Source organism: Dryobates pubescens, chromosome 7 (assembly GCF_014839835.1).
Source record: "Dryobates pubescens isolate bDryPub1 chromosome 7, bDryPub1.pri, whole genome shotgun sequence".
In the NCBI taxonomy this organism is placed as follows: Eukaryota; Metazoa; Chordata; class Aves; order Piciformes; family Picidae; genus Dryobates; species Dryobates pubescens.
In genome coordinates this window covers 42160712-42184886 of record NC_071618.1, presented here as the reverse complement: position 1 = coordinate 42184886, position 24175 = coordinate 42160712, and the positions used below count along the sequence as shown (strand labels likewise).

The window sequence follows — 24175 nt, the reverse complement described above, 5'->3', positions numbered from 1 at the left end:
GGTGACCTCATTGTGGCATTCCAGTATCTGAAGGGGGCTACAAGAAGGCTGGGGAGGGACTTCTCAGGATCTCAGGGAGTGCTAGGACTAGGGGGAATGGAATGAAGCTGGAGGTGGGGAGATTGAGGCTGGAGGTGAGGAGGAAGTTCTTCCCCAGGAGAGTGGTGAAGCCCTGGAATGGGTTGTGCAGGGAGGTGGTTGGGGCCCCATCCCTGGAGGTGTTTAAGAGCAGGCTGGATGAGGCTGTGGCCAGGCTGATGTAGTGTGGGGTGTCCCTGCCCATGGCAGGGGGTTTGGAACTAGATGATCCTTGTGGTCCCTTCCAACCCTGACTGATACTGTGATTCTATGATACTATAAATGGAAAGGAAATAGCTTCATGGAATCAATAAGGTTGGAAAAGACCTCAGAGATCATCAAGTCCAACCTGTCACCCAACACTTCATGACTACTAATAGTGAAGGAACATAACATCCTGGAGAAGAGGAGGCTCAGGGGAGACCTTATTGCTGTCTACAGCTCCCTGAAGGCAGGTTGTGGCCAGTTGGGGGTTGGTCTCTTCTCCCAGGCAACCAGCACCAGAACAAGAGGACACAGTCTCAAGCTGTGCCAGGGGAGCTTTAGGCTGGATGTTAGGAAGAAGTTCTTCCCAGCAAGAGAGATTGGCCATTGGAATGTGCTGCCCAGGGAGATGGTGGAGTCACCATCACTAGAGGTGTTCAAGAAGGGATTGGATGTGGCACTTGGTGCCATGGTTTAGTTAGTCCTGCGGTGTTGGGTGACAGGCTGGACTTGATGATCTCTGAGGTCTTTTCCACCCTTATTGATTCTATGATTCTGTGACATGAAAATGGTCACAGGGGTGGAACACATAGCCTGTGGAGAAAGGCTGTGAGAGTTTTTGCAGCCTTTCAATACTTCAGGTGGGCCTGTAAGAAAGATGGAGTTGCCATATGGAAAGAGGTAACAGTTTTAAACTGAAAGAATCACAGAATCACAGAACCACCAAGGTTGGAAGAGACCTCAAAGATCACCAAGTCCAACCTGGCACCACAGACCTCATGACTAAACCAGGGCACCAAGTGCCACATCCAATCCCCTCTTGAACACCTCCAGGGACGGTGACTCCACCACCTCCCTGGGCAGCACATTCCAATGGCAGATGACTCTCTCAGTGAAGAACTTTCTCCTCACCTCCAGCCTAAACTTCCCCTGGCACAGCTTGAGGAGGGTCAGTTTAGATTAGATATAAGGAATAAATATTTTGCAGTGAGGAAGGATCACAGAATCACAGAAACATTCAGGTTGGAAAAGACCCTCAGGATCACCAAGGGCAAAACACTGGAATAGATTGCCCATAGAGAGGGCAGATGCTCCATCTATGGAGACATTCAGGATCACGTTGGATGAGGCTCTCAGTAACTTGTCTCCTGAAGATGTCCCTGCTTGCTGCAGGGGATTTGACTAGATGACATTTTAAAGGTCCCTGCCAGCCCAAACTATTCTGTGATTCCATGTACATCAACACCTTCACCATGAAGCCCCTCAGAGATGTCACCACTAATGCTTCCTGTATACTCAGCTCTTCAGTTACTTTCCCTAGGAAAATCTGAACCTGGCTCTGAACTCTGCTTCAGCCATTGGGTGCCATGTTGTTAACATTGGAGCTGAAGACTTAAAAGAAGGGAAACCTTACCTGGTTCTGGGTCTTTTGTGGCAAGTCATCAAAATTGGACTCTTTGCTGACATAGAGATCAGCAGGAATGAAGGTAGGTATGGTTTTTCATTTCTTTGCTCCCCTGCTATCACTGAACAATCTTTAGGGTAAGGGTCTTTACATTTTTTTCCACCCCCCAAGCATTTGGTGCCTCTCATCATCTGCTGTAATTTCCCTTGCCCTTCACAGGTTCCAGCACTCCAAAATCCAAGGCTGTATGCAGGCTTGTATGGCCTATGCAAAGTTAACTTCATGCTTATTGGCTCATGGTTTACACCCATTGTGTGTTGGGATAAGGAAATGCTGCACCACATTCAAGAAGCTCTTTTCTTGCTCTTGGTGACTCTTGATTGCCAAACATTTCCTCTTTCTTTGGGAAATCAGAGTTACAGGATCACAGAAAATGGAAGGATCCTCTGGAGGTCCACCTTGGAGGTCCTCTGGGTCAGACATCCACTTACAGCAGTACCAGTCTCTAGGTTAGATGAGGCTGGTCAGGGCCTTTTCCAGTCAATAGAATAGAATTAACCAGGTTAATTCTATTCTATTGACCTTTGAGATCATTAAGTCCAACCTATCACCCAACACCATCTAATCAACTCAACCATGGCACCAAGTGCCCCATCCAGTCTCTTCCTAAACATTTCCAGTGATGGTGACTCCACCACCTCCCTGGGCAGCACATTCCAATGGCCAATCTCTCTTTCTGGGAAGAACTTCTTCCTAACATCCAGCTTAAACTTCCCCTGACACAGCTTGAAACTGTGTCCTCTTGTTCTGGTGCTGGTTGCCTGGGAGAAGAGACCAACTCCCACCTGGCTACAACCTCCCTTCAGGGAGTTGGAGAGAGCAAGAAGGTCTCCCCTGAGCCTCCTCTTCTGCAGGCTAAGCAACCCCAGCTCCCTCAGCCTCTCCTCACAGGGCTGTGCTCCAAACCCCTCACTAGCTTTTATGTTAAAATCCCCTTCTTTCACCACCACCTCCCATTTCCCACCAGATCTACCCTTTTCCCCCACTCCATTTTCCCCCTTTTCCCCTCAAACCCACAGCACCTGGGCTCTGTTGGAGTCTTCTCCCACCCTAGGTGTGGTCACTTTGCCCTCCACACCCACTCCCCTATTTAATCCCCCTCAGGAAGGGCAGCAGCCCTAAGCTGAGCCCATCTGGGCTGAGGATCCTCCTCTCCTCACTGGTGAGTGCCCCTGGTGCACACTGGGTGTTGGTGGTGGTGACTCCAAAGGCCGGGGGGCCTGCTGGCCCCCCGGCTGTTAGGGACAGGATTGATGACTGCTCCAATAACATCCACAGGTGCTGGCTGGGGCTGAGCTCCTCTGGGTGGTATCTTGGCTGGTGAGGGTCTGGGATGGGTGCAAAAATGATGGTGATGGAGCAGGAGCTGTTTAGGCAGGGTGGAGGATGGTGTAGGGGGAGCAGGAGCTGCCAGGGGAAGATGAAGCAGGGGTGGTAGTGGTGGAACAGGAGATGAGGTTGCTCAGAGCCTTGTCAAGCCTCACCTTGAATATCTCCAGGGATGTGTGATTCTCACTGAGAGCTTTAGGTGAATGGATAGGCTCAGTAATCCCAGACTCCTGAATCCAGATCTGGTGCTCCCAGTGTAAGGAGGACATCTTACTGCTGGTGCAGGTTCAGAGGAGGCCACAAAGATAATCAGAGGGCTCGAGCACCTTCCCTTTGGGGACAGGCTGAGGGAGCTGGGCTTCTTCATCCTGGAGAAGAGAAGGCTCCAGGGACACTTTACAGCAGCCTTCCAGTACCTGAAGGGGGCTTCAGGAAAGCTGGGGAGGGACTGTTTAGAAGGGCTTGTAGTGATTGAGGTATCTACCAACCTTGGTGATTCTGTGATAGGATGAGGGGCAAGGGCTTGAATCTTGAGGTAGGTAGATCTAGATAGGATGTTAGAAAGAGCTTCTTTGCAGGGAGTGTGGCAATACAGTGGAACAGGTTGCCCCTTCCCTGGAGGCACTCAAGGCCAGATTGAATGAGGTCTTCCTCAGCTTGTTCTGCTGGAAGATATCCCTGCCCATGGTGGGGGGGCAGGGGCTGGAACTGGAACCAGATGATCTCCAAGGTCCCCTCCAGTCCAAACCACAGTATGAATCTATTAATCTCAAAGGTCTCTTCCAACCTCAGCAGTTCTATGACTCTAAGTGATATTAGCAATGATGAAAGCAAACTTCACTCAGGTGTGTGGAAGAGCCTCAAGTGTTGCTTGCTGGCATGAAGAATGCATTCCTACCCAGCTGTTTGATCTTGCAAACTTTGATAATGCTGTGAAGACCTCCTTGCTGATGAAGGATGACTCAGGACAGAGCTCTTCACTTGGCATTAGATAATTCATTTCAATTGCAGTAGAAAATAGTTGTTCTGTTCAGGCATCCCTGGGTGTACTTTACTCTGGTCCTCATGAGTGCATTACAGCAGGCAGCTCATCCTTGCCTGATTTTAGCACAGGCCACAAACTTTATGGCCATTGGCCACAACAGCCCCAGGCAGTGCTACAGGCTGGGGTCAGAGTGGCTGGAGAGCAGCCAGGCAGAAAGGGACCTGGGGGTACTGGTTGATAGTAGGCTGAACATGAGCCTGCAGTGTGCCCAGGTGGCCAAGAAGGCCAATGGCATCCTGGCCTGCATCAGGAACAGTGTGGCCAGCAGGAGCAGGGAAGTCATTGTGCCCCTGGACTCAGCACTGGTTAGGCCACACCTTGAGTCCTGTGTCCAGATCTGAGCCCCTCAGTTTAGGAAAGATGTTGACTTGCTGGAAGGTGTCCAGAGAAGGGCAACAAAGCTGGGGAGGGGTCTGGAGCACAGCCCTGTGAGGAGAGGCTGAGGGAGCTGGGGTTGCTTAGCCTGCAGAAGAGGAGGCTCAGGGGAGACCTTCTTGCTGTCTACATCTCCCTGAAGGGAGGTTGTAGCCAGGTGGGGGTTGGTCTCTTCTCCCAGCACCAGAACAAGAGGACACAGTCTCAAGCTGTGCCAGGGGAGGTTCAGAGTGGATGTTAGGAAGAAGTTCTTCTCAGAAAGAGAGATTGGCCATTGGAATGTGCTGCCCAGGGAGGTGGTGGAGTCACCATCCCTGGAGGTGTTTAGGAAGAGACTGGATGAGGCACTTGGTGCCATGGTTTAGCTGATTAGATGGTGTTGGGTGATAGGTTGGACTTGATCTCAAAGGTCTCTTCCAACCTGGTTAATTCTATTCTTCAGTCACCCCTCAGTCTTAAACAATAAAACTCCAAAGAGCTGCAATCTTTTAGAGTAGAATTAACCAGTAAGTGTTCACAATATCATTGATTTTTCCTTTTTACCCTGCTTAGCCTTGATTGCCCTTCTGAGAGAAGGAGAGAGTCTGGAGGATCTGATGAAGCTGTCTCCAGAGGAACTGCTGCTGAGGTGGGCAAACTACCACCTGGAGAACGCAGGATGCAACAAAGTTGGCAACTTCAGCACAGATATCAAGGTATGAGAAGAACATAGAATACTAAGAATTCCAAAATGACCAAGAGTAACAGTTCAGCTGTCCTCCAAACACACTGTTCCATCAGACAACCCAAGCAGCTGAGGCTGCTCAGCCCAACTCATGGAGCAGAGTACATAAAATCATTTTAGTGGGGGTTCTGTGCAGCAGTATTCTTCCTCCTCTTAACCTCAGTCATCACTGCCAGCCCCAGCACACCAAATGCCTGGGAAGTGACATGGCATACTGGACTCTACCACTAGATCTTCAGTTCCCTGCCTCTATTGCTCTCCTCCTGCCTAAATGTCCTTAAATGCCTCTTGACCTGGCTTTGCTTTGGAAAAGGCTGTACCTTACTCAGGCATATAACTAGGTGTAGGGGAAGGGCATGATGTTTCCTTCAGCATAGCTTGGGTATGTGCTCCTCTGTCCCAGCTTTGCTACAGCCTTTCATGCACTCCTTGCAAGTTTTCATGTAGTGGGACTATTCAAAAGAACATAGCCAGCTGGGGAGGCACCTGCAAGGATGGGTTTCTAGCCCATGCAGCATGTTTCATGTACTGGGGGCTTCATGGTGGTTATGCTGGGTATATCAAGGAGGGCTTCTGAGCTGGCTTCCAGGAAAGCCAACCTCATCAGCTACAACTTGGGTCTGTTCACTCCCTGCATAGCATGGGAAAAGCCCCACTCCAGAGATGCCAGGTTGCAAGCTTCATCAGAGACTGAAGCATGAGAAGTAATTTACCATGACTGACTTGATGTACAGAACTAACTGCCAGGGAGTCACAGCAGAAGGCAACAGGAGAGTCTGAGCATCCCCTTCATCAATAAAACTTTCATTGTCCATGTTTTTGGCTCACTGGGCAGAGGGTGCCTAGAGAACATCCATGTAAAGGGAGAAGAATGGAGGCTTTCCCATCTTTCTGTAGCCTGGCAGGGAGGACTAGACTGCCTAAGTCCCATCTGCAACTGAAAGATAAATCACAGTTGTGTACACCCATGTGTACAGTTGGAAAAATAAGGTACATGTTTACTTCTCAGAGGTCAAGACAGAATCACCAAGGTTGGAAGAGACCTCAAAGATCATCAAGTCCAACCTGTCACCTCAGACCTCATGGCTAAACCTTTACAGCCATTCTTTAAGTGTCTCCCCACTCACTTCTGCTCTAAATAACCACTTTCTGGGTATGGTGAGAAACAATGTAGATGTATAAGATACAAAAGAATTAGAATTGCAATAAGCCAGGTTGGAAAAGACCTTCTAATTCGGGTAATTTACATTATATATGTGGCCTTCCAGTATCTGAAGAGGGCCTCCAAGAAGGCTGGGGAGGGACTGCTCAGGATCTCAGGTAGTGATAGCACTGGGGGGAATGGAATGAAGCTGGAGGTGGGGAGATTCAGGCTGGAGATGAGGAGGAAGTTCTTCCCCATGAGAGTGGTGAAGCCCTGGAATGGGTTGTGCAGGGAGGTGGTTGGGGCCCCATCCCTGGAGGTGTATCCAGCCCAGGCTGGATGAGGCTGTGGCCAGGCTGATCTAGTGTGGGGTGTCCCTGCCCATGGCAGGGGGGTTGGAACTAGCTGATCCTTGTGGTCCCTCCCAACCCTGACTGATACTATGATATGTTGAAGAGTATTAATAAAGTCTCTAGACACAAACATGTAGCTTTGTTTTCAGTTCTTTGAGTTATTTCTGAAGGGGGATTAATATTTAGAATCATAGAATCAGTAAGGTTGGAAAAGACCTCAGAGATCATCAGGTCCAACCTAGCAGCCAACACCTCAGGACTAACCAAACCATGGCTTCAAGTGCCACATCCAATCCCTTTTTGAACACCTCCAGGGATGGTGAGGGAGGGGATAGGAATGGAATAGAATTGAGCAGGCTGGAAAAGACCTTCAAGAACATCAAGTCCAACCTATCACCCAACAGCATCTAATCAACTAAACCATGGCACCAATTGCCTCATCCAGTCTCCTCTTAAACACCTCCAGTGATGGTGACTCTGCTGCCTCCCTGGGCAGCACATTCCAATGGCCAATCTCTCTTACTGGGAAGAACTTCTTCCTTACATCCAGCGTAAACCTCCCCTGGCACAGCTGGAGACTGTGTCCTCTTGTTCTGGTGCTGGTTGCCTGGGAGAAGAGACCAACCCCCACCTGGTGTGGCCGTTTGACACTGTGCCTTTAAGAAAGGGGCACACTGGCTAAATGTTTGTAAAATATTTTGGTATTCTAAACGAATTTCATTGGCCAAGGATTGTGGGAGGTGAGATTGTTAGACCCAGGGTAGCTGGGACTTTCTCTCAGTCTTCCTTCCTTTGCTGTCCCTTTTGGCTGGATCTGCTTCTGGGCTTCTTGCCAAGAGATAAGAACTAACTCCCTCCCTGTAACAGGCCTGTCCGCTTCTTCCTTTGTCCTGCTAACCATCCTCGTCTCTTCTTCTACCTCTTTGGGGGAGAAGGGAGGTAGGGGGTGAAGAGGGCACAGGGGGAAGCCCCCTCTGTGGGGGGTCTGGTTTCTGGTTGAGTTCATTTGCTGTATATTCCTGTATATATTGTAAAATACCTGTGTTTGTTGTGTTACACAGAATCTGTTTCCTTGTAAAACATAATCTCATTTCTCCGACTGGGTTTAGCCGTGGTCTCTTTCTCAGTGGGGGAGGGAAAGCAGAGCCTTTCCTTTCAAACCACCACACCTGGCTACAACCTCCCTTCAGGGAGCTGTCGGGAGCAGGAAGGTCTCCCCTGAGCCGCCTCCTCCAGGCTAAGCAACCCCAGCTCCCTCAGCCTCTCCTCTTCCCACACGTGGAAGCTAACACTGCATTTTGTAAGAGATTAAAAGACACCACCTGTGAAATCCTTGTCTTGCTCCTACCCTTTTGCCTGCTGCTGATACTGCTGTTTAACTTCTGTCCTTGAAAACTGTGCTTTCTCTCCCATAACTGTTCCAGCGTTGCTTTGAAACCCGCTTTAAACATCTGTTTTCTCCTTCTACATTTTCTTTGTTAAATGCCCAGAAGCCTGACTTCTACAGCATTATAAAGGTATGCATTTCTCTGTCTCTAATTTACAAGCCTCAGAGCAGGCTCATTCTGATACCTCTTCATTGTTGCTGCCCTCTTTGTGTATGCAGCACGCAGCCTTCTGGCACGTGCCGAGCGCTCTGCAGCGTTACAGATCCTTGTGTGCTGGCTTAGGGAAGACACAGATCTGGCAAACACAGCATAAAGTAGGAGCCACTAAGTGCTCTTTCAGCCTAATTAATTTAATCATGTAGCCAGTGATCAATGTCAGAAAAATGAAGCATGCAGGCCCATTGTCCAGGGGACAGCTGGCACGCACAACCTGACCTGTGGATGTTGGGGTTTGTTTTTTTGCCTCCCCTTTAATTCCTCTGTCTTGTCACAGGACTCAAGAGCTTATTACCATTTGCTGAACCAAGTTGCCCCCAAGGGAGATGAAGAAGGCATTCCAGCTATTACTATTGACATGTCAGGATTAAGGGTAAGATGAGATAAGTGGTTTTCTTTTTTGGGGCTTATTTTCTGGCTGCAACTTGCACTGCTGGCCAGCAGGGTGGCCCTGGGATGCCAGAACAGCAAACTCTTCTGAGCACTGCCACACAACCTTGTGCTGCAGAAATCCACAGTTTCCAAAGAACTAAATGATGTGCTTTGCCTCTCATTAGATATCCTCACTGAGAATTAAACCACACTGATAAACTACTAAGATGTAACAAGGGTGTTTAAATATGTTTACATGGGAATTTCCTCAAACTATCCCGTTTGTCACGTTGAGAGAACCCCAACTTTTGCCTGTCCCAGAGCCCAGGATTCTTGCTGGAACTATGTGGCAACATCAACCTCCACTTTTCCAGGGCCTCCATAAGGACTTGCTCTGACACAGCTCAGAAGGTTAAAACAATCCAATGGTTTAATTGTTCAAGATAGAACAGATTGAGGATTGCTGGTGATAAATGCACTGACTTGAAGGTCACAGGATGCCAGGGATTGGAAGGGACCTCTGGAGATCAAGTCCAATAGCCCTGTTAGAGCAGGACCATAGAATCTAGAGCAGGTCTCACAGGAATGCATCCAGATGAGTCTTGAAAGCCTCCAGAGAAGGAGACTCCACAAGCTCTCTGGGGAGCTTTCTCAAGTGCTCTGTGACCCTTAGAGTAAAGAAGCTCTTCCTCATGTTGATGTAGTGCACACCCATTGCCCCCTGTCCTAGCACAGGGTGCAATGGAGAAGAGGCTGTTCCTTCCTTCTTGACACCCAGCCCCCAGATAGTTATAAACCTCTATTAAATACCTCTCAACCTTCCCCAGCATTCTCAGCCACTCCTCACAAGGCAGTGCTCCAGTCTCTTAATCATTCTTGTAGCCCTCCACTGGAGTCTCTCAAGTAGATCCCTGTCCCTCTCAAACTGGGATGCCCAAGACTGGATGCAATAATCCAATCTGTCACCCAACACCTCCTGACTACTAAAGCATGGCACCAAGTGCCACATCCAGTCCCCTCTTGAACACCTCCAGGGATGGTGACTCCACCACCTCCCTGGGCAGCACATTCCAGTGGCCAATCTCTCTTTCTGGGAAGAACTTTAATCTCCAGCCCAAACTTCCCCTGGCACAGCTTGAGACTGTCTCCTCTTGTTCTGGTTGCCTGGGAGAAGAGACCAACCCCCACTTGGCTACAACCTCCCTTCAGGCAGTTGTAGACACCAAGAAGGTGTCCCCCGAGCCTCCTCTTCTCCAGGTTAAGCAACCCCAGCTCCCTCAGCCTCTCCTCACAGGGCTGTGCTCCAGACCCCTCCCCAGGCTCACTGCCCTTCTCTGAACACATTCAACTGTCTCAATGTCCTTATGAAGTTGTGGGGCCCAGAACTGGACACAGGACTCAAGGTGTGGCCTAACCAGTGCTGGGTCCAGGGGCACAAGGACTTCCCTGCTCCTGCTGGCCACACTGTTCTTGATGTAGTCCAGGATGCCATTGGCCTTCTTGGCCATCTGGCTCATGTTCAGCCTACTATCCACCAGTACCCCCAGGTCCCTCTCTGCCTGGCCGCTCTCCAGCCACTCTGACCCCAGCCTGTAGCACTGCATGGGGTTGTTGTGGCCAGTGTGTAGAACCTGGCACTTAGGTGTGTTAAAGCTACAGCTTATTGGGCACAGGTCTTCATTCAGGCACCCTGTCTCTCAGAGGCTGCTTTGGAGTTGGGTGTTTCTGTCATTTGAGCCCTGCTTCATCAGTTCTAGCCCAAACAGGACTCTCTTATCTTCATAAGACTGCCTCCTTCAGCTCCCTGGCAGGCCAGCTTCCTGGGTCTTCGTTTAACACAAACCCCTGCCGATTGTACATGCCCTTGGTCTTGAAGTGTGCTGAATCACCTTGCTTGCCAGTCCCACGGCGAGCTCGCTGGTTTCAGGGCACCTTTTGCCGTGGAACATGACGGTAAGAGCGGCGTGGGGAGACGGCGGCAAAGCCCGATTGAAAGCGCAGAGCCGCTGCTAGCGCTCTGTGGGGGAGAGCTGGAAAGCTGACAAACCCCTGCTTTAACCACCCCCCGGAGAGAGAGGCTGTGTGGGTGCTGCAGGCGGCGGGGTGAGGCTGATGGCTGTGTTTCCCCCCGGGGCAGGAGAAGGACGATGTCCAGCGAGCGGAGTGCATGCTGCAGCAGGCGGAGCGCCTGGGCTGCCGGCAGTTCGTCACCGCCACGGATGTCGTCCAGGGCAACCCCAAGCTAAACCTGGCCTTCATTGCCAACTTGTTCAACAAATACCCTGCCCTGCATAAGCCAGAGAACCAAGACATCGACTGGACCTCTATTGAAGGTAAGGAAAATGCAGAGTTGTGGTGGGTTAAAGTTCCTCCCTCCTCCATCCCCCCCCTTCCCCTCCCCCCAGCATCAGGGGGGATGTTAGGAAGAAGCTCTTCCCAGAGTGATTTGCCATTGGGATGTGCTGCCCAGGGAGGTGGTGGAGTTACCATCTCTGGAGGTGTTTAGGAAGAGACTGGATGGAGTGCTTGCTTGCATGGTTTAGCTGATGAGATGGTGTTGGGTGATAGGTTGGACTCCATGTTCTTAAAGGTCTTTTCCAGCCTGCTTAATTCAACTCAGTTCTATTCTATTCTCAAGCTGTGCCAGGGGAGCTTTAGGCTGGATGTTAGGAAGTAGTTCCTCATAGAAAGAGAGATTGACCATTGGAATGTGCTGCCCAGGGAGGTGGTGGAGTCACCATCTCTGGAGGTGTTTAGGAAGAGACTGGATGGAGTGCTTGCTTGCATGGTTTAGCTGATGAGATGGTGTTGGGTGATAGGTTGGACTCGATCTCAAAGGACTTTTCCAACCTGGTTAATTCTCTTTTGGTCTAACATTAACTTAGCCAGACCAGCTCAGCTGGGAGCAAATGAAAGCTGTATTTACAAGCAAAACTCCCAATCTACAATGGAATGCAGTGAATATGTACAAAATACACATAGTATCACAGTATCAGTCAGGGTTGGAAGGGACCACAAGGATCAGCTAGTTCCAACCCCCCTGCCATGGGCAGGGACACCCCACACTACATCAGGCTGGCCACAGCCTCATCCAGCCTGGGCTTAAACACCTCCAGGGACAGGGCCTCAACCACCTCCCTGGACAACCCATTCCAGGGCTTTACCACTCTCATGGGGAAGAACTTCCTCCTCACCTCCAGCCTCAATCTCCCCACCTCCAGCTTCATTCCATTCCCCCTAGTCCTAGCACTACCTGAGATCCTGAGAAGTCCCTCCCCAGCCTTCTTGTAGCCCCCTTCAGATACTGGAAGGCCACAATGAGGTCACCTGGGAGCCTTCTCTTCTCCAGACTGAACAGCCCCAACTCCTTCAGTCTGTCCTCACAGGAGAGGTGCTCCAGCCCTCTGCTCAACCTCGTGGCCCTTCTCTGGGTACACTCTTTAGAGTATTTACAATCAATTAATAAACAGCACAAGAACCCCCCTTGGCCAAGGACCAGGGGAAGCTACTAGCCCTTTCTGCCCTCCATGTGGTTACTTGTGCCACAGTATCCCCAGCTCTGACATGATGATGCTTTAACCTCACTTTAAAATCATAGAATCAATAAGGTTAGAAAAGACCTCAGAGATCATCAAGTCCAACCTGTCACCCAGCACCTCAGGGCTAACTAAACCATGGCTTCAAGTGCCACCTTTTTTGAACACCTCCAGGGATGGTGACTCCACCACCTCCCTGGGCAGCACATTCCAATGGCCAATCTCTCTTGCTGGGAAGAACTTTCTCCTCACCTCAAGCTTAAACTTCCCCTGGCACAGCTTGAGACTTTATGTCCTTGGGATGTATTTTCACTGCAGCCTTAGCAAAGTGAAGCTGCTTTTTACCTGCATGTAGCTTCTTGGGGGCTTGTTCAGTGCACAGCATGTTAAACAAAAATGTGTGTGGGGTGTCTGAACCAGTATGGACTACTGAGCCTGCTTGTTGGTTGAAATTGGAGTTGATCTGGCATTCCCCTTAATTCTAAAATGATATGCTAAATTGGGGCTTGCAGAAGCCTCCTGCCTTCTTGCTCTGGCTTGGGGTCAGGACCACCATTGTGTGGATCATTTCCTGAGCTTCAGGTCCTCCTGGGTTGCCCAGGGAGGTGGTAGAAGCCCCATCCCTGGAGGTTTTTTAGGGCCAGGCTGGATGTGGCTGTGAGCAACCTGATGCAGTGAGGTCTCCCTGCCCATGGCAGGGGGATTACAGTCTCACAGTATAACTAAGGTTGGAAGAGACCCCAAGGATCACCAAGTCCAACCTGTCCCAACAGACCTCCCGACTAGACCATGGCACCAAGTGCCACGTCCAATCTCCCCTTGAACAACTAGATGATCCATGAGGTCCCTTCCAACCCTAACAATTCTGTGGTTCTCAGCCTCACAGTGAAACTGTGCTAAGGCACAGGCTGTTCTCAAATCCTTGAAGACCTTTCAAAGCCAGTCTGCCTAAAATACTGTCATACATAAGGCATGAAGCAATGCTACCTGCTGCACTGTGCTCCCTTATTTCATGCCAGCCAGTGTCTCCTGCTGTTTATGGTTCAGTGCACTGCAAATTCAGAGTCATGGTTTCACCCCAAGACACTTGGCTGGAGTGTAGTGTTTCACAGGTCTGTTGTTGGATGTATGTGTTGCTTTAGGTGAGACAAGGGAAGAGAGGACCTTCAGGAACTGGATGAACTCCCTAGGTGTCAATCCACGTGTGAACCACTTGTATAGGTAAGAGAAGGTGGTATTGCTCGTGGAGAGGATAAATACAGCCAGAAATTGCTTACAAAAACACTCTTTGCCCCTATAAGAATATACACTTCCCTTTTTTTTTTGAGGGAACTAAGTTTACCTCTATTAATAGTTTAGCTTCCCTCTGTCCTTAGGGCAATGATACATCTTTTTTTGTTGTTGCTGTTTGCAGTGACCTATCAGATGCCTTGGTTATCTTCCAGCTCTATGAAAAGATCAAAGTGCCAGTGGACTGGAACAGAGTGAACAAACCACCATATCCTAAACTGGGTGGCAATATGAAGAAGGTAGGAAAAGCTGGAGAGTGGCTTCAGCAGTGATTCCTTATCCTTAGTGGGTGTCTGTGTAAATTCATAGAATCAATAAGGTTGGAAAAGACCTCAGAGGTCATCAAGTCCAACCTAGCACCCAACACCTCAGCACTAACTAAACCATGGCTTCAAGTGCCACATCCAATCCCCTCTTGAACACCTCCAGGGGTGGTGACTCTACCACCTCCCTGGGCAGCACATTCCAGTGGCTAACAACTCTCTCTGAAGAACTTTCTCCTCACCTCCAGCCTAAACTTCCCCTGGCACAGCTTGAGACTGTGTCCTCTTGTTCTGGTGCCCCCCACCTAAACTGAGGGGCCTAGAACTGGACACAGGACTCAAGGTGTGGCCTAACCAGTGCTGAGTCCAGGGGCACAATGACTTCCCTGCTCCTGCTGGCTACACTATTCCTGATGCAGGCCAGGATGCCATTGGCCTTCTTGGCCAGCTAGGCACACTGCTGGCTCATGTTCAGCCAGCTGTCAACCAGCACCCCCAGGTCCCTCTCTGCCTGGCTGCTCTCCAGCCTCTCTGACCCCAGCCTGTAGCACTGCATGGGGTTGTTGTGACCAAAGTGCAGCACCTGGCACTTGGACTTCATGTTGGACTCTGCCCATCTGTCCAGCCTGTCCAGGTCCCTCTGCAGAGCTCTCCAACCCTCTAACAGATCAATTCCTGCTCCCAACTTGGTGTCATCTGCAAATTTACTGATGATGGACTCAATTCCCTCATCCAGATCATCAATAAAGATATTGAACAGGATGGGGCCCAGCACTGATCCCTGGGGGGCACCTCTAGTGCCTGGCTGCCAGCTGGATGTGGCAGCCTTCACCCCCACTTCAAGCAGCAGTGTGGGCTCCTGTGTTGCTCTCTAGTCCCAAGTACAGCACATTAAATGATGATTACTTTTTTTGCCTAGTCAGTGACTAATTTTTCATCCTGGAAAGGAAACACCCAATTGAGACTCTGGTTCCATTGACAGCTGCACAACATCTGTGAAGTAAAAAGCCTTGACACTTTTTCTGTCAATATTTAACAACTGTGTTTGCAGATCACTTCTGCTACTGTCTTGGTCACTCACTTTAATGCATCTTCACCGTGAGTCATATGGAGCCAGCTTAATTGCAGCTGTCTGGATCACTGCCCTCTGCATCCTGTGAAGGCAGTGATGATAAGCAGTCTTGACCAGATGCCTCAAGAAGTGATCACAGATTTGCTGCTAAACACAAAGCTTTCTCCCAGCTATCAGGATGAGTAATTCACCCAGTTAGGCCAGAGTGATTGCCTGACCTAAACTATTGACTGGGACACTAATCCTTTATCTCAGTGCACTGCCAGGATGATGGAGGTACCCATGAGCCATGGATTTGTATTTTACAAGGTAATTGGTTTTTTGGGGGGCCCTGATGATGAAGTAGAGCATTTCCTTCTGTGTTAACTGTACTTTGGGGATGGAGCTGGCTGCTGGTGGCATTATCACAGAGGCCCCCAGCAGCTTCAGTTTGCCCGGGATGATCTAGTCAAAGTGATCCAAAGAACTTCAAGTAACAGTGTCTTGGCTTTAGGCCCAAATATTTCTTTTGGGACCACACTAATCAATCCTGTCTTCCACAGCTTGAGAACTGCAACTATGCAGTGGAACTGGGGAAGAATCAAGCCAAATTTTCCCTCGTCGGCATCGCTGGGCAAGATCTGAATGAAGGAAATCGTACGCTCACGCTGGCCTTAATCTGGCAGCTGATGAGAAGGTATGGCAGGCAGACACCAGCCTCAGTGTTTTGCTACACTTGGTTTGCATTCTAACAGTTTCCTGATGGTGTCTATGGGCTACATCTTGCTCACTCCTCTGTTTCCACTTCTATGCAAAGACAGAGTAACGTTTAGCTCAATCCCAGTCAAGGCTCACAGAATGAAGAATCACTATGGTTGGGAAAGACCTTTAAGATCATCAAGTCCAACCATTGTATAACTCTACCAGGGCCACTGCTACACCATGTCCTTGAGCACCACATCTAGACAGCTTTCAAATACATCCAGAAATGGTGATTCAACCAATAGAATAGAATTAACCAGGTGGGAAGAGACCTGTGAGATAATTGAGTCTGACTTATCACCCAACACCATCTAATCAACTAAACCATGGCACCAAGAGCCTCATCCAGTCTCCATTACCTCCAATGATGGTGACTCCACCACCTCCCTGGGCAGCACATTCCCATGGCCAATCTCTCTTTCTATGAGAAACTTCTTCCTAACATCCAGCCTAAACCTCCCCTGGCACAGCTTGAGACTGTGTCCTCTTGTTCTGGTGCTGGTTGCCTGGGAGAAGAGACCAACCCCCACCTGGCTGCAACCTCCCTTCAGGGAGTTGTAGACAGCAAGAAGGTCTCCCCTGAGCCTCCTCCAGGCTAAGCAACCCCAGCTCCCTCAGCCTCTTCTCACAGGGCTTGTGCTTGAGACTTCTCCCCAGCTTTGTTGCCCTTCTCTCTTCAGCACCTCCATGTCTCTCCTATAGTGTGGTGCCCAAAATGGAACACATCACTCAAGGTGCAGCCTCACCAGTGCTGAGTACAGTGGGCAGATCACCTCCCTAGTCCTGCTGGCCACCCTATTCCTGATGCAGGCTAGGATGCCATTGGCCTTCTTGGCCACCCAGGCACTCTGCTGAAAATCAGGATGTGATCAGGGGGCACACTATCTTGTGGGCAAGGCCATTACAGTGAGCTCAAGCTCATTGTCACTATCTGTGGAGCATGAATAAATGGTCATTGCATGGAAGAGAGAAAAAGTTGAAGGGTCTCAGTGTCAGGGAAGGGGGAGAATGTACCAGAGAGAGAACTGATGTAGAAGTTCTGTAATCTGCTACCTGAAGCAGAAGCTCTTCCCCCTTGAGCATACTTGTGTGTGTGTGTCTATTTAGGAGCTCCACCATTGGGTCTGGAGACCAAATAGTTAGGAACTGAGTAGAATAGAATTAACCAGGTTGGAAGAGACATTTGAGATCAGCAAGTCCAACCTATCACCCAACACCACCTAATCAACTAAACCATGGCACCAAGCACCCCATCCAGTCTCTTTCTAAGCACCTCCAGTGATGGTGACTCCGCCACCTCCCTGGGCAGCACATTCCAATGGCCAATCTCTCTTTCTGGGAAGAACTTCTTCCTAACATCCAGCCTAAACCTCCTCTGGCACAGCTTGAGACTGTGTCCTCTTGTTCTGGTGCTGGTTGCCTGGGAGAAGAGCCCAACCCCCACCTGGCTACAGCCTCCCTTCAGGGAGATGTAGAGAGCAAGAAGGTCTCCCCTGAGCCTCCTCTTCTCCAGGCCAAGCAACCCCAGCTCCCTCAGCCTCTCCTCACAGGGCTGTGCTCCAGACCCCTCCCCAGCTTTGTTGCCCTTCTCTGGACACCTTCCAGCACCTCAACATCTTTCCTAAACTGAGAGGCCCAGAGCTGGACACAAGACTCAAGGTGTGGCCTAACCAGTGCTGAGTCCAGGGGTTGGACTCAATGGTCTCAAAGGTCTCTTCCAACCTGGTTTATTCTATTCTAAAGTCAGTCATTATTTTTTCAAGCACTGTGACAGTGAGTCATTTACACCAAGGTCCACCTAGGAGGGACCTTTCAGGAATTTTGAGTATCAGAAACTTTAGACACTCCTAAAACAGTGATTAGAGAGCTGGGGACTAATTATATCAGAATAGTTATGATATAAGCTATATAAACTGTGTGTTTGGGAAGCAGGGGAGTATCAGCTGTAAGAGCACTGTTGGGGTGCTCCCAGTCAGCTGCACATTCAGTCTTCTATATGTGCTTGTGAGAAAATGCAGTGATCATGGCTTCCCTCTGAAGGTACACCCTGAATATCCTTGAGGACATTGGTGGTGGAGAGAAGGTCAATGATGAAATCATTGTCAGCTGGGTCAATGAAACACTTACTGCAGCTGGGAAGGATTCAACCATCTCCAGTTTCAAGGTACAGATTTTTTTTTTTAATGGAATCAAAGAATCAATAAGGTTGGAAAAGACCTCAAAGATCATCAAATCCAACCTAGCACCCAACACCTCAGGGCTAACTAAACCATGGCTTCAAGTGCCACGTCCAATCCCCTCTTGAACACCCTCAGGGATGGTGACTCCACCACCTCCCTGGGCAGCACATTCCAATGGCCAGTCTCTCTTTCTGGGAAGAACTTCCTAACATCCACCTTAAACTTCCCCTGGCACAGCTTAAGACTGTGTCCTCTTATTCTGGTGCTGGTTGCCTGGGAGAAGAGACCAACCCCCACCTGGCTACAACCTCCCTTCAGGTAGTTTCAGACAGCAAGAAGGTCTCCCCTGAGCCTCCTCTTCTCCAGGCTAAGCAACCCCAGCTCCCTCAGCCTCTCCTCACAGGGCTGTGCTCCAGACCTCTCCCCAGCTTTGTTGCCCTTCTCTGGACACCTTCCAGCAACTCAACATCCTTCCTAAACTGAGGGGCCCTGAACTGGACACAAATGATGTTAAAAAGAACAATAGTGATATGTTTATAATCTGGCAGTGCCATTCAGGGATACCCTGCCCTGCTTTGCAAGGCACCCTATAAACCTAAAGGTGGACCAATCCTAGAGAGCTTCCAACGTTGCTGATTCATCTGTGATGCTTCCCAGGCTGGGAAAGGCTCAGTGGATGTAAATGAGCAGCTTGCACCAGGCAAGGATAGATCCATCAGATCTCATGTAATGAGCTCAGGAGTAACACATCTGGTCCCCCTCACACCTCCCACTAGTAGAAGTGTATTGTCATCTCCCCACAGGAAGCAATTCACAGTAGCTCAGTGCTCCATCTTTTGCTTTAATGATGTCTCATCCACTGGGGGGGTAAAAAAGTATCCTTGAAAGGGTTCTTAGTTTGCCTTACATGAAAAATTATGCTAAGTAGCCCTTTGTGAAGATCTCAAGGGCTGCCTGTTGCTCTTGAGACCAGTCTCTGGCTTTGTGGGAGATGTGGCATCCTGTTCTTGCCTCTAACTCTGTTTCTCATCTATGCAGGACAGCAAAATCAGCACCAGCATGCCAGTCCTGGATCTCATTGATGCCATTCAACCAGGATCAATCAAGTATGACCTCTTGAAAACAGAGGATCTGAATGAAGAGGAGAAACTAAACAATGCTAAGTATGTTAAGTGACACCTAACATTAACTTCAGCTGCTCAGGCTTGCCTGACTGTCTTTGAAAGCTACTCTGCCATCATTCTCATCTGGCAGAGCCTCAGCTGAGAAATACCTTGAGTCAGAAGCATGAAGGCTAGGAGTTTCCCCCACAGCAAACTCCTGGCCAAGCTGTCAGCCCATGGCTTGGATGGGAGCACACTGCATCGGGTTAGGAACTGGCTGGAGGCTGAGCCCAGAGAGTGGTGGTGAATGGTGCCACAGCCAGCTGGCAGCCAGGCACTAGTGGTGTGCCCCAGGGATCAGTGCTGGGCCCCAGCCTGTTCAATATCTTTATTGATGATCTGGACAAGGGGATTGAGTCCATCATCAGTAAATTTGCAGATGACACCAAGCTGGGGGCAGGAGTTGATCTGCTGGAGGGTAGAGAGAGGCTCTGCAGAGGGACCTTGGCAGGCTGGACAGATGGGCAGAGTCCAAGGGCATGAGATTGAACACACCTAAGGGCCAGGTTCTACACCATGGTCACAACAACCCCATGCAGTGCTACAGGCTGGGGTCAGAGTGGCTAGAAAGCAGCCAGGCAAAAAGGGACCTGGGGGTACTGGTTGATAGTAGGATGAAGATAAGCCAGCAGTGTGCCCAGGCGGCCATGAAGGCAAATGGCATTCTGGCCTGCATCAGGAACAGTGTGGCCAGCAGGAACAGGGAGGTCAGTCTGCCCCTGGACTCAGCACTGGTTAGGCCACACCTTGAGTCCTGTGTCCAGTTCTGGGCCCCTCAGTTTAGGAAAGATGTTGAGGTGCTGGGAGGTGTCCAGAGAAGGGCAACAAAGCTGGGGAGGGGTTTGGAGCACAGCCCTGTGAGGAGAGGCTGAGGGAGCTGGGGTTGCTTAGCCTGGAGAAGAGGAGGCTCAGGAGAGACCTTCTTGCTGTCTACAACTCCTGCAGGGAGGTTGTAGACAGGCAGAGGTTGGTCTCTTCTCCCAGGCAGCCAGCACCAGAACAAGAGGACACAGTCTCAAGCTGTGCCAGGGCAGGTTTAGGCTGGGTGTTAGGAAGAAGTTCTATACAGAGAGAGTGATTGCACATTGGAATGGGCTGCCTGGGGAGGTGGTGGAGTCACCATCCCTGGAGGTTTTCAGGAGGAGACTTGATGGGGTGCTTGGTGCCATGGGTTAGTTGTTTAGGTGGTGTTGGATTGGTTGATGGGTTGGACAGGATGATCTTGAAGGTCTCTTCCAACCTGGTTTATTCTATTCAGTTAAAAGACCCTCAGTGGAAATTAAGTGTGCCATGTTGTAACTCCTGCTTTGCCATTCCCTTGAAGGCATCTAAATCAATTGACTTCACAAGTTCCTCTCTTCTCTTACTACAATTGTTTTGGAGATGAGGGGGAAATGCCAACAACAGTGAAGTGTGGTTAGAGGTTATGATACCTCTTCAGTCAGATAGAGGTGGAACAAGGGCATATATGAGAGAGAAGGGGGGGGGGGGGGGGGCAGGATTTGTGCCTGAAACCCTGGCTTTATGGATATTGATTTTTATTCTCTTTCCCCTGAGTGCAAGCCATTTCCTAGCACAGAGCTATTCCTGGGGGCATCTCCCTTTCCTTTCAGAGTTACAGAGATGACCTCCTGGTCTGGTCATCCAGTTTAGCTTCTCTTTTGCTATGTGCAGCTGAAAAGCAGGATGACTGTAAGACAATCAAAGCTACCATCACTTTTATAAAGACTTTTCCCCCCTGTTCTTTTTTCTCCTTCCATTTCCTACCCTCTGTTCTCTCTCTTTCCATGCAAGCCTGCATGTGCTGCTTTTCATACTGAACTTTATGATCCCTCTTATTTTTTGGTTTCTTTTCCCCTCCATTTCTCCCTGTCCCTCCCAAATATTTTTCCTCTGTATTTTGTATATTTAGAAGTTTGTGTTCTGAAGTGGGGGGAAAAAAAATGGCCTTTCCTGTATCTTTTTAAATGCCATTTTTTTTTATGGAGCACAGCCAGTAGCTTTGTGACAGGGCCCTCTAAGTAGGGAGATGGGAAGGTCAGCTTGCAGATTCTGAGTGTGACTCAAGCAGAAGAGCAGTCCCTGAATGTTTAGCTCCAGCAACACTGTTTTTCCACTAAAATCAGCCTTCTGCTTCCTGTCCTTGTGAGTTTAGAATCCTAGAATCAATGAGGTTGGAAAAGACCTCAAAGATGTTCAAGTCCAACCTACTACCCAGCACCTCATGACTACTAAACCATGGCTTCAAGTGCCACATCCAATCACCTCTTGAACACCTCCAGGGATGGTGACTCCACCACCTCCCTGGGCAGCACATTCCAATGGCCAATCTCTCTTTCTGGGAAGAACTTTCTCCTCACCTCCAGCCTAAACTTCCCCTGGCACAGCTTGAGTGTGTGTCCTCTTGTTCTGGTGCTGGTTGCCTGGGTGAAGAGACCATAACCTTCTTTATAGGCAAGGAACAAGACAGAGGGATTGAGGGGTGACAAGACTGGAAAGGCTGCTTGTAAGGATATACTTTCAGGGGGGTGGACTCTAGATGTTTGATACCAATGTTTGCTGCAGGTGCTCTCTGGCCATCAGGGAACATATGCTGTCTCTTACTGGGAATGTAGCTCTCTATGACCTGTCTCATACTTTCCTATATAAAAGTTTAATTTTGATGGATCAGGGAGAAAGTTCCCAACCCACTCAGGTGCTCAATACAGAATTAACAGGTGGGAAAAGACCTTTGAGATCACGTCCAACCTATCACCCAACATCAACTAACCCATGGCACCAAGTGCCTCATTCAGTCTCTTCCTAAACACCTCCAGTGATGGTGACTCCACCACCTCCCTGGGCAGCACATTCCAATGGCCAATCTCGCTTTCTGGGAAGAACTTCTTCCTAGCATCCAGCCTAAACCTCCCCTGGCACAGCTTGAGACTGTGTCCTCTTTTTCTGGTGCTGGTTGCCTGGGAGAAGAGACCAACCCCCTTCCTGGCTACAGCCTCCCTTCAGGTTATTGTAGAGAGCAAGAAGGTCTCTTCTGAGCCTCCTCTTCTCCAGACTAAGCAACCCCAGCTCCCTCAGCTCCTCCACATAGGGCTGTGCTCCAAATCCCTCCCCAGCTTTGTTGCCCTTCTCTGGACACATTCAAAAGTCTCAATGTCCTTCCTAAACTGAGGAGCCCAGAACTGGACACAGGACTCAAGGTGTGGCCTAACCAGTGCTGAGTCCAGGGGCACAATGACTTCCCTCCTCCTGCTGGCCACACTATTCCTGATGCAGGCCATAGTGATCACGCAGAAAAACTTCTTCAGAGGAGGAAAATGAGTGCTGCTGCACTAACTTCTGGTTCTGTGTCTGTTTCCCCCCCTGCACTGCAGATACGCCATCTCTATGGCGAGAAAGATTGGAGCGAGAGTCTACGCCCTTCCCGAAGACCTGGTGGAAGTAAAACCCAAGATGGTCATGACAGTGTTTGCTTGCCTTATGGGCAAAGGCATGAAGCAAGTTTAAAGCACAGAGGACTTGTACTGCTGCCTGGTGTTCACCCTCTTGATCTCCTCAACATGAATGCTCCTCTCCGTGTCAGGGAAAGCCGCGGAGTGCTCGTGCTCTCGAGGCAGGGATGCTCTACACACTTCCACATCATGAAAGATTGCTGTGTCCAGGCTGTGTTTTGTTTTCAACAGTAATGTGCTTCACTTCTTGCCTTTTTTTCCACTGTGCTAGTCATAACCACTTCATATTCCTGCATAAGATCTCCAGAGTGAGACTTAGACATATCCCTTTATGGATGGCCACCAGGGTTTCCTGTTAGAGGTCACCTGCAGCTCTTCCTCGGGGGGAGGGGCAGGCACCTTTCAGGATGATGAAGTGCTGTATACTGCTGCTGCCTGAAAATGCCTTCGTGCTTTGGGTAGCATCTCTGCTCTGCTTTCCTTCAGTTTGCACCCAGGATAGCACCACAGCTTTTCCCAAGCCCATGCCAATACTGATGACTCTGGTTTTGGAAGGGTAAGATTCTCTCAAGAAATATTTGGGGGGGGGGGGGGGGAAAAGAGAAGTGTTTGGGGTCTGCAGTGTGTTGCTGGCATGTGAACTGAGCATTACTTTGCCCTGCATGTTCTGCCTCTGCTCTCTGTGGCATCACTCAGAGTACATTAGCTGTCACTGAAAAAAAAAACCCAAATCTTAACCTCCAAGAATACCTTTGGCAAGAATGATTCATTTTTATGTCATAACACACATAAACCATAAGCAGAGGGCAAAGCATGATGGAAATGAGAAGTGTGAGCAGGAAACCAAGGGAGTACCCTCAGTGAGTAGCAAGATGAGAGGAGGTGAACCAAAGGGACACAGAACAACATCCCTACAAGAATAAGTTCTGTTAACTTCACAGACTTGCACTCAAAGGCTGTGGCCCTGATGCAGGAGAGCATTTAAACCTGTGCTTGCAAATGGAGCAGCTACTAAAATGCTTCCCTGAGCCCCAGGTGGGATCCTCACCACAGCTTTGTGGCTAACACGGTGCTGTAAGCTTGCCTCCGCTGAGGACCAAGTCCTGCCTATGGATAGCCTGTAGGATATCTTTGCACTGAGTCTCTTTCCTTGGCATGAGTCATTCACTGTGCTGGCCTTTACATGGGTTTTACTGTGGTGAAATGCAGGAGGAGGGAATCTTGCCTTAATGCAATGCTGTTGACACAGTCTCAGTCCCCTCCCTCTCCCTTCCCTCCCCTTCAGCCCCTTTGGAATTGCCTTAATAAAGAACCAATATTCAATGATGTGAGAAGTGTCTCCAAATAAAATGTTCTCTAAAGCCAAATCTGTGCTCTCTGCTTTTAGCCATGCTCAGGGGGGAGTGTGTCTTGTACAGCTGAAACAGGGGCAGGATTTTAAACCCAACACAACTGTGGGCTACATAGAGATGTCTCCCATATCGTTATTGAATCGTAGAAGCAATAAGGTTGGAAAAGACCTCAGAGACCATCAAGTCTCATAGCATCAGTCAGGGTTGGAAGGGACCACAAGGATCATCTAGTTCCAACCCCCCCTGCCATGGGCAGGGACACCCCACACTACATCAGGCTGGCCACGGCCTCATCCAGCCTGGGCTTAAACACCTCCAGGGACGGGGCCTCAACCACCTCCCTGGACAACCCATTCCAGGGCTTCACCACTCTCCTGGGGAAGAACTTCCTCCTCACCTCCAGCCTCAATCTCCCCACCTCCAGCTTCATTCCATT

The 24175-nt window shown here is 49.6% G+C and overlaps 1 protein-coding gene across 2 annotated transcripts in view; it reads left to right on the top strand.

Moving 5' to 3' along the window:
• LCP1 (lymphocyte cytosolic protein 1) overlaps positions 1-22656 on the top strand; it is a 32998-nt gene extending 10342 nt beyond the window's left edge. Inside the window, exons 6-16 of one of the 2 annotated variants that reach the window (XM_054163110.1) lie at positions 1604-1769; positions 5049-5191; positions 8208-8234; positions 8599-8694; positions 10831-11026; positions 13372-13450; positions 13644-13758; positions 15397-15530; positions 17636-17759; positions 18814-18938; positions 22310-22656. In XM_054163110.1, the coding sequence (XP_054019085.1) occupies positions 1604-1769; positions 5049-5191; positions 8208-8234; positions 8599-8694; positions 10831-11026; positions 13372-13450; positions 13644-13758; positions 15397-15530; positions 17636-17759; positions 18814-18938; positions 22310-22442 (1338 nt within the window). In that variant the 3' untranslated portion in view covers positions 22443-22656. The remainder of the gene's footprint in view (positions 1-1603; positions 1770-5048; positions 5192-8207; positions 8235-8598; positions 8695-10830; positions 11027-13371; positions 13451-13643; positions 13759-15396; positions 15531-17635; positions 17760-18813; positions 18939-22309) is intronic. The other variant, XM_054163111.1, reaches the window with a different exon arrangement.
• Positions 22657-24175: the final 1519 nt, after the last annotated feature.